Here is a 12,500-nt window from a genome sequence, read left to right on the forward strand (position 1 = left end):
GCCGTGCCTGAGGATCAGAGCGCTGATGTGATGGTGGAAAAGAAGCCGAATGAGCTGAGGGGAGAAAGTACGGCCGGTGATATGATACCGATATCGTGATTTGGGTTATGTTGCGATTTTCCGAGCCGTCGTGATATCTTTTTATTAATTACAATTTTTTAAAATGAATGTTTGAATGAATAGAAACTGACTGAAAGCAGCTGATTTGATATTAAAAGTTGTAAAAGTTCAATAAAAAAAAAGTAAAAAGTAAGTAAAAAAAAAAAAAAGTCTCCATTCAGTGTTAAGTAAATTATACAGGTTTTTTTTTTTTTTTAAATTGTGAGCAAACTAAATTCATATACAGTATCGTAGAAATGTTTTTGAGAATCGTGATCGTGATATTGTTGCGTCTCGTCCAGCCCTAGAAGAACGTTCGCTAAAGACCGAGTGCAGAAGTGAAAGTGGAGGCCGAATGGAGCTGGTGGCGTCGGGACTCAGCGCCGCTGAGCAGGTGAGAGATTTAAACATCACTCTGACCGCTTAATAAACATCATAAACATAATAAACATAATAAACGTCACTCTGACCGCTTAATAAACATAATAAAAATAATAAACATAATAAACATAATAAACGTCACTCTGACCGCTTAATAAACATAATAAACATAATAAACATAATAAACGTCACTCTGACCGCTTAATAAACATCATAAACATAATAAACATAATAAACGTCACTCTGACCGCTTAATAAACATCATAAACATAATAAACATAATAAACGTCACTCTGGCCGCATAATAAACATAATAAACATAATAAACATAATAAACATAATAAACATAATAAACGTCACTCTGACCGCTTAATAAACATAATAAACATCATAAACATAATAAACATAATAAACGTCACTCTGACCGCTTAATAAACATCATAAACATAATAAACATAATAAACGTCACTCTGACCGCTTAATAAACATCATAAACATAATAAACATAATAAACGTCACTCTGACCGCTTAATAAACATCATAAACATAATAAACATAATAAACGTCACTCTGACCGCTTAATAAACATCATAAACATAATAAACATAATAAACATCACTCTGACCGCTTAATAAACATAATAAACATAATAAACATAATAAACGTCACTCTGACCGCTTAATAAACATAATAAACATAATAAACATAATAAACATAATAAACGTCACTCTGACCGCTTAATAAACATAATAAACATAATAAACATAATAAACATAATAAACATCACTCTGACCGCTTAATAAACATAATAAACATAATAAACATAATAAACATAATAAATGTCACTCTGGCCGCTTAATAAACATAATAAACATAATAAACATCATAAACATAATAAACATAATAAACATAATAAACGTCACTCTGACCGCTTAATAAACATAATAAACATAATAAACATAATAAACGTCACTCTGACCGCTTAATAAACATAATAAACATAATAAACATAATAAACATAATAAACGTCACTCTGACCGCTTAATAAACATCATAAACATAATAAACATAATAAACATAATAAACATAATAAATGTCACTCTGACCGCTTAATAAACATAATAAACATAATAAACATAATAAACTAAATAAACGTCACTCTGACCGCTTAATAAACATAATAAACATAATAAACATAATAAACGTCACTCTGACCGCTTAATAAACATCATAAACATAATAAACATAATAAACGTCACTCTGACCGCTTAATAAACATAATAAACATAATAAACATAATAAACATAATAAATGTCACTCTGACCGCTTAATAAACATAATAAACATAATAAACATAATAAATGTCACTCTGACCGCTTAATAAACATAATAAACATAATAAACATAATAAACTAAATAAACGTCACTCTGACCGCTTAATAAACATAATAAACATAATAAACATAATAAACGTCACTCTGACCGCTTAATAAACATAATAAACATAATAAACATAATAAACATAATAAACATAATAAATGTCACTCTGACCGCTTAATAAACATAATAAACATAATAAACATAATAAACGTCACTCTGGCCGCTTAATAAACATAATAAACATAATAAACATAATAAACATAATAAATGTCACTCTGACCGCTTAATAAACATAATAAACATAATAAACATAATAAACTAAATAAACGTCACTCTGACCGCTTAATAAACATCATAAACATAATAAACATAATAAACATAATAAACGTCACTCTGGCCGCTTAATAAACATAATAAACATAATAAACATAATAAACTAAATAAACGTCACTCTGACCGCTTAATAAACATAATAAACATAATAAACATAATAAACGTCACTCTGACCGCTTAATAAACATAATAAACATAATAAACATAATAAACGTCACTCTGACCGCTTAATAAACATAATAAACATAATAAACATAATAAACATAATAAACGTCACTCTGACCACTTAATAAACATAATAAACATAATAAACATAATAAACATAATAAACGTCACTCTGACCGCTTAATAAACATCATAAACATAATAAACATAATAAACATAATAAATGTCACTCTGGCCGCTTAATAAACATAATAAACATAATAAACATAATAAACGTCACTCTGACCGCTTAATAAACATAATAAACATAATAAACTAAATAAACGTCACTCTGACCGCTTAATAAACATAATAAACATAATAAACGTCACTCTGACCGCTTAATAAACATAATAAACATAATAAACATAATAAACATAATAAACGTCACTCTGGCCGCTTAATAAACATAATAAACATAATAAACATAATAAACGTCACTCTGGCCGCTTAATAAACATAATAAACATAATAAACATAATAAACATAATAAACGTCACTCTGACCGCTTAATAAACATAATAAACATAATAAACATAATAAACGTCACTCTGACCGCTTAATAAACATCATAAACATAATAAACATAATAAACATAATAAACGTCACTCTGACCGCTTAATAAACATAATAAACATAATAAACATAATAAACGTCACTCTGGCCGCTTAATAAACATAATAAACATAATAAACATAATAAACATAATAAACGTCACTCTGGCCGCTTAATAAACATAATAAACATAATAAACATAATAAACGTCACTCTGACCGCTTAATAAACATAATAAACATAATAAACGTCACTCTGGCCGCTTAATAAACATAATAAACATAATAAACATAATAAACATAATAAACGTCACTCTGACCGCTTAATAAACATAATAAACATAATAAACATAATAAACGTCACTCTGACCGCTTAATAAACATCATAAACATAATAAACATAATAAACATAATAAACGTCACTCTGACCGCTTAATAAACATAATAAACATAATAAACATAATAAACATAATAAACGTCACTCTGACCGCTTAATAAACATAATAAACATAATAAACGTCACTCTGACCGCTTAATAAACATAATAAACATAATAAACATAATAAACATAATAAACGTCACTCTGGCCGCTTAATAAACATAATAAACATAATAAACATAATAAACATAATAAACATAATAAACGTCACTCTGACCGCTTAATAAACATAATAAACATAATAAACATAATAAACGTCACTCTGACCGCTTAATAAACATAATAAACATAATAAACATAATAAATGTCACTCTGACCGCTTAATAAACATCATAAACATAATAAACATAATAAACGTCACTCTGACCGCTTAATAAACATAATAAACATAATAAACATAATAAACATAATAAACGTCACTCTGACCGCTTAATAAACATAATAAACATAATAAACATAATAAACGTCACTCTGACCGCTTAATAAACATCATAAACATAATAAACATAATAAACATAATAAACGTCACTCTGACCGCTTAATAAACATCATAAACATAATAAACATAATAAACGTCACTCTGACCGCTTAATAAACATAATAAACATAATAAACATAATAAACGTCACTCTGACCGCTTAATAAACATAATAAACATAATAAACATAATAAACGTCACTCTGACCGCTTAATAAACATAATAAACATAATAAACATAATAAACATAATAAACTTCACTCTGACCGCTTAATAAACATAATAAACATAATAAACGTCACTCTGACCGCTTAATAAACATAATAAACATAATAAACATAATAAACATAATAAACGTCACTCTGACCGCTTAATAAACATAATAAACATAATAAACATAATAAACATAATAAATGTCACTCTGGCCGCTTAATAAACATAATAAACATAATAAACATAATAAACATAATAAACTTCACTCTGACCGCTTAATAAACATAATAAACATAATAAATGTCACTCTGACCGCTTAATAAACATAATAAACATAATAAACATAATAAACATAATAAACTTCACTCTGACCGCTTAATAAACATAATAAACATAATAAACGTCACTCTGACCGCTTAATAAACATAATAAACATAATAAACATAATAAACATAATAAACGTCACTCTGACCGCTTAATAAACATCATAAACATAATAAACATAATAAACATAATAAATGTCACTCTGGCCGCTTAATAAACATAATAAACATAATAAACATAATAAACGTCACTCTGACCGCTTAATAAACATAATAAACATAATAAACTAAATAAACGTCACTCTGACCGCTTAATAAACATAATAAACATAATAAACGTCACTCTGACCGCTTAATAAACATAATAAACATAATAAACATAATAAACATAATAAACGTCACTCTGGCCGCTTAATAAACATAATAAACATAATAAACATAATAAACGTCACTCTGGCCGCTTAATAAACATAATAAACATAATAAACATAATAAACGTCACTCTGACCGCTTAATAAACATAATAAACATAATAAACATAATAAACGTCACTCTGACCGCTTAATAAACATAATAAACATAATAAACATAATAAACGTCACTCTGGCCGCTTAATAAACATAATAAACATAATAAACATAATAAACATAATAAACGTCACTCTGACCGCTTAATAAACATCATAAACATAATAAACATAATAAACATAATAAACGTCACTCTGACCGCTTAATAAACATAATAAACATAATAAACATAATAAACATAATAAACGTCACTCTGACCGCTTAATAAACATAATAAACATAATAAACGTCACTCTGACCGCTTAATAAACATAATAAACATAATAAACATAATAAACATAATAAACATAATAAACGTCACTCTGACCGCTTAATAAACATCATAAACATAATAAACATAATAAACATAATAAACGTCACTCTGACCGCTTAATAAACATAATAAACATAATAAACATAATAAACATAATAAACGTCACTCTGACCGCTTAATAAACATAATAAACATAATAAACGTCACTCTGACCGCTTAATAAACATAATAAACATAATAAACATAATAAACATAATAAACGTCACTCTGACCGCTTAATAAACATAATAAACATAATAAACATAATAAACGTCACTCTGACCGCTTAATAAACATAATAAACATAATAAACATAATAAACGTCACTCTGGCCGCTTAATAAACATAATAAACATAATAAACATAATAAACGTCACTCTGACCGCTTAATAAACATAATAAACATAATAAACATAATAAACGTCACTCTGACCGCTTAATAAACATAATAAACATAATAAACATAATAAATGTCACTCTGACCGCTTAATAAACATAATAAACATAATAAACATAATAAATGTCACTCTGACCGCTTAATAAACATAATAAACATAATAAACATAATAAACATAATAAACGTCACTCTGACCGCTTAATAAACATAATAAACATAATAAACATAATAAACGTCACTCTGACCGCTTAATAAACATAATAAACATAATAAACATAATAAACGTCACTCTGACCGCTTAATAAACATAATAAACATAATAAACATAATAAATGTCACTCTGACCGCTTAATAAACATAATAAACATAATAAACATAATAAACGTCACTCTGACCGCTTAATAAACATAATAAACATAATAAACATAATAAACGTCACTCTGACCGCTTAATAAACATAATAAACATAATAAACATAATAAACATAATAAACGTCACTCTGACCGCTTAATAAACATAATAAACATAATAAACATAATAAACGTCACTCTGACCGCTTAATAAACATAATAAACATAATAAACATAATAAACGTCACTCTGACCGCTTAATAAACATCATAAACATAATAAACATAATAAACGTCACTCTGACCGCTTAATAAACATCATAAACATAATAAACATAATAAACATAATAAACATAATAAATGTCACTCTGGCCGCTTAATAAACATAATAAACATAATAAACATAATAAACATAATAAACGTCACTCTGACCGCTTAATAAACATAATAAACATAATAAACATAATAAACATAATAAACGTCACTCTGACCGCTTAATAAACATAATAAACATAATAAACATAATAAACGTCACTCTGACCGCTTAATAAACATCATAAACATAATAAACATAATAAACATAATAAACGTCACTCTGACCGCTTAATAAACATAATAAACATAATAAACATAATAAACGTCACTCTGACCGCTTAATAAACATAATAAACATAATAAACGTCACTCTGACCGCTTAATAAACATAATAAACATAATAAACATAATAAACATAATAAACGTCACTCTGACCGCTTAATAAACATAATAAACATAATAAACATAATAAACATAATAAACGTCACTCTGACCGCTTAATAAACATAATAAACATAATAAACATAATAAACATAATAAACGTCACTCTGACCGCTTAATAAACATAATAAACATAATAAACGTCACTCTGACCGCTTAATAAACATAATAAACATCATAAACATAATAAACATAATAAATGTCACTCTGACCGCTTAATAAACATAATAAACATAATAAACATAATAAACTAAATAAACATAATAAACGTCACTCTGACCGCTTAATAAACATAATAAACATAATAAACATCATAAACATAATAAACATAATAAACGTCACTCTGACCGCTTAATAAACATAATAAACATAATAAACATAATAAACATAATAAATGTCACTCTGGCCGCTTAATAAACATAATAAACATAATAAACGTCACTCTGACCGCTTAATAAACATAATAAACATAATAAACATAATAAACGTCACTCTGACCGCTTAATAAACATAATAAACATAATAAACATAATAAACGTCACTCTGACCGCTTAATAAACATAATAAACATAATAAACATAATAAACGTCACTCTGACCGCTTAATAAACATCATAAACATAATAAACATAATAAACATAATAAATGTCACTCTGGCCGCTTAATAAACATAATAAACATAATAAACATAATAAACATAATAAACATAATAAATGTCACTCTGGCCGCTTAATAAACATAATAAACATAATAAACATAATAAACATAATAAACGTCACTCTGACCGCTTAATAAACATAATAAACATAATAAACATAATAAACATAATAAACGTCACTCTGACCACTTAATAAACATAATAAACATAATAAACATAATAAACATAATAAACGTCACTCTGACCGCTTAATAAACATCATAAACATAATAAACATAATAAACATAATAAATGTCACTCTGGCCGCTTAATAAACATAATAAACATAATAAACATAATAAACGTCACTCTGACCGCTTAATAAACATAATAAACATAATAAACTAAATAAACGTCACTCTGACCGCTTAATAAACATAATAAACATAATAAACGTCACTCTGACCGCTTAATAAACATAATAAACATAATAAACATAATAAACATAATAAACGTCACTCTGGCCGCTTAATAAACATAATAAACATAATAAACATAATAAACGTCACTCTGGCCGCTTAATAAACATAATAAACATAATAAACATAATAAACATAATAAACGTCACTCTGGCCGCTTAATAAACATAATAAACATAATAAACATAATAAACGTCACTCTGACCGCTTAATAAACATAATAAACATAATAAACGTCACTCTGACCGCTTAATAAACATAATAAACATAATAAACATAATAAACGTCACTCTGGCCGCTTAATAAACATAATAAACATAATAAACATAATAAACATAATAAACGTCACTCTGACCGCTTAATAAACATAATAAACATAATAAACATAATAAACGTCACTCTGACCGCTTAATAAACATAATAAACATAATAAACATAATAAATGTCACTCTGACCGCTTAATAAACATCATAAACATAATAAACATAATAAACATAATAAATGTCACTCTGGCCGCTTAATAAACATAATAAACATAATAAACATAATAAACGTCACTCTGACCGCTTAATAAACATAATAAACATAATAAACATAATAAACATAATAAACGTCACTCTGACCGCTTAATAAACATCATAAACATAATAAACATAATAAACATAATAAATGTCACTCTGGCCGCTTAATAAACATAATAAACATAATAAACATAATAAACATAATAAACGTCACTCTGACCGCTTAATAAACATAATAAACATAATAAACATAATAAACATAATAAACGTCACTCTGACCGCTTAATAAACATAATAAACATAATAAACATAATAAACATAATAAATGTCACTCTGGCCGCTTAATAAACATAATAAACATAATAAACATAATAAATGTCACTCTGACCGCTTAATAAACATAATAAACATAATAAACATAATAAACATAATAAACGTCACTCTGACCGCTTAATAAACATAATAAACATAATAAACATAATAAACATAATAAACGTCACTCTGACCGCTTAATAAACATAATAAACATAATAAACATAATAAACATAATAAATGTCACTCTGACCGCTTAATAAACATCATAAACATAATAAACATAATAAACGTCACTCTGACCGCTTAATAAACATAATAAACATAATAAACATAATAAACGTCACTCTGACCGCTTAATAAACATCATAAACATAATAAACATAATAAACGTCACTCTGACCGCTTAATAAACATAATAAACATAATAAACATAATAAACATAATAAACGTCACTCTGACCGCTTAATAAACATAATAAACATAATAAACGTCACTCTGACCGCTTAATAAACATAATAAACATAATAAACATAATAAACATAATAAACGTCACTCTGACCGCTTAATAAACATCATAAACATAATAAACATAATAAACGTCACTCTGACCGCTTAATAAACATAATAAACATAATAAACATAATAAACGTCACTCTGACCGCTTAATAAACATCATAAACATAATAAACATAATAAACATAATAAACGTCACTCTGACCGCTTAATAAACATAATAAACATAATAAACATAATAAACATAATAAACATAATAAACGTCACTCTGACCGCTTAATAAACATAATAAACATAATAAACGTCACTCTGACCGCTTAATAAACATAATAAACATAATAAACATAATAAACATAATAAACGTCACTCTGACCGCTTAATAAACATCATAAACATAATAAACATAATAAACGTCACTCTGACCGCTTAATAAACATCATAAACATAATAAACATAATAAACATAATAAACATAATAAACATAATAAACATAATAAATGTCACTCTGACCGCTTAATAAACATAATAAACATAATAAACATAATAAATGTCACTCTGACCGCTTAATAAACATAATAAACATAATAAACTAAATAAACGTCACTCTGACCGCTTAATAAACATAATAAACATAATAAACGTCACTCTGACCGCTTAATAAACATAATAAACATAATAAACATAATAAACATAATAAACGTCACTCTGGCCGCTTAATAAACATAATAAACATAATAAACATAATAAACATAATAAACGTCACTCTGGCCGCTTAATAAACATAATAAACATAATAAACATAATAAACATAATAAACGTCACTCTGACCGCTTAATAAACATAATAAACATAATAAACATAATAAACGTCACTCTGACCGCTTAATAAACATAATAAACATAATAAACATAATAAACATAATAAACGTCACTCTGGCCGCTTAATAAACATAATAAACATAATAAACATAATAAACATAATAAACGTCACTCTGACCGCTTAATAAACATAATAAACATAATAAACATAATAAACGTCACTCTGACCGCTTAATAAACATAATAAACATAATAAACATAATAAACATAATAAACGTCACTCTGACCGCTTAATAAACATAATAAACATAATAAACATAATAAACATAATAAACGTCACTCTGACCGCTTAATAAACATAATAAACATAATAAACATAATAAACGTCACTCTGACCGCTTAATAAACATAATAAACATAATAAACATAATAAACATAATAAACGTCACTCTGACCGCTTAATAAACATAATAAACATAATAAACATAATAAACATAATAAACGTCACTCTGACCGCTTAATAAACATAATAAACATAATAAACATAATAAACGTCACTCTGACCGCTTAATAAACATAATAAACATAATAAACGTCACTCTGACCGCTTAATAAACATAATAAACATAATAAACATAATAAACGTCACTCTGACCGCTTAATAAACATCATAAACATAATAAACATAATAAACGTCACTCTGACCACTTAATAAACATAATAAACATAATAAACATAATAAACATAATAAACGTCACTCTGACCGCTTAATAAACATAATAAACATAATAAACGTCACTCTGACCGCTTAATAAACATAATAAACATAATAAACATAATAAATGTCACTCTGACCGCTTAATAAACATAATAAACATAATAAACATAATAAACGTCACTCTGACCGCTTAATAAACATAATAAACATAATAAACATAATAAACATAATAAACGTCACTCTGACCGCTTAATAAACATAATAAACATAATAAACATAATAAACGTCACTCTGACCGCTTAATAAACATAATAAACATAATAAACATAATAAACATAATAAATGTCACTCTGGCCGCTTAATAAACATAATAAACATAATAAACATCATAAACATAATAAACATAATAAACATAATAAACGTCACTCTGACCGCTTAATAAACATAATAAACATAATAAACATAATAAACATAATAAACGTCACTCTGACCGCTTAATAAACATAATAAACATAATAAACATAATAAACATAATAAACGTCACTCTGGCCGCTTAATAAACATAATAAACATAATAAACGTCACTCTGGCCGCTTAATAAACATAATAAACATAATAAACATAATAAACGTCACTCTGGCCGCTTAATAAACATAATAAACATAATAAACATAATAAACGTCACTCTGACCGCTTAATAAACATAATAAACATAATAAACATAATAAACGTCACTCTGGCCGCTTAATAAACATAATAAACATAATAAACATAATAAACATAATAAACGTCACTCTGACCGCTTAATAAACATAATAAACATAATAAACATAATAAACGTCACTCTGGCCGCTTAATAAACATAATAAACATAATAAACGTCACTCTGGCCGCTTAATAAACATAATAAACATAATAAACATAATAAACGTCACTCTGGCCGCTTAATAAACATAATAAACATAATAAACATAATAAACATAATAAATGTCACTCTGACCGCTTAATAAACATCATAAACATAATAAACATAATAAACATAATAAACGTCACTCTGACCGCTTAATAAACATAATAAACATAATAAACATAATAAACGTCACTCTGGCCGCTTAATAAACATAATAAACATAATAAACATCATAAACATAATAAACGTCACTCTGACCGCTTAATAAACATAATAAACATAATAAACATAATAAACGTCACTCTGACCGCTTAATAAACATAATAAACATAATAAACATAATAAACGTCACTCTGGCCGCTTTACGGCGTATTTACTCGGTGAGAATGATATCCTTACCTGATCGATTTCCCTGTTTCATGATGAATCGTTCTCTTAATAGTTTATTTTTAATCCCTATAAACACTCGTTCCCTCACCAGCCTCTCTTTATTCTCTCTTCAACTTAATAAAAAAATAAAACTCAGCTTGGCCTTTTTTTGTTACTGAGAAATCGTCCTGAAGTTACAGCTTTACCTCTGACTGTTACAAAGCACTGACACTGGAGACTCCTTCCATAAATGATAAATAAATAAATAAATAAATAAATAAACGCCTCATCACGAAATATCAGCGGTTATTTTTTACTCCGTTTGTGATCAGCACACGCCCCCGTGAATGAGCCGTTACTATAGACGCATATAACGCATTGTATCGTTAGAGAAATTAACCAGCACCTCCTGACCAATCAGAATCCAGAGTTCAGCAG

The 12,500-nt window shown here is 26.2% G+C and overlaps 1 protein-coding gene across 2 annotated transcripts in view; it reads left to right on the plus strand.

Moving 5' to 3' along the window:
- Positions 1-12,500, plus strand: part of LOC113535268 (BRCA1 DNA repair associated) — a 40,718-nt gene that overhangs the window by 22,798 nt on the left and 5,420 nt on the right. The window contains exons 11-12 of one of the 2 annotated variants that reach the window (XM_053238545.1): positions 1-76; positions 402-493. The exon at positions 1-76 is cut by the window's left edge and continues 83 nt beyond it. In XM_053238545.1, the coding sequence (XP_053094520.1) occupies positions 1-76; positions 402-493 (168 nt within the window). The remainder of the gene's footprint in view (positions 77-401; positions 494-12,500) is intronic. The other variant, XM_053238546.1, reaches the window with a different exon arrangement.

The sequence above is a fragment of the Pangasianodon hypophthalmus genome, chromosome 12 (assembly GCF_027358585.1).
Source record: "Pangasianodon hypophthalmus isolate fPanHyp1 chromosome 12, fPanHyp1.pri, whole genome shotgun sequence".
Taxonomy (NCBI): Eukaryota; Metazoa; Chordata; class Actinopteri; order Siluriformes; family Pangasiidae; genus Pangasianodon; species Pangasianodon hypophthalmus.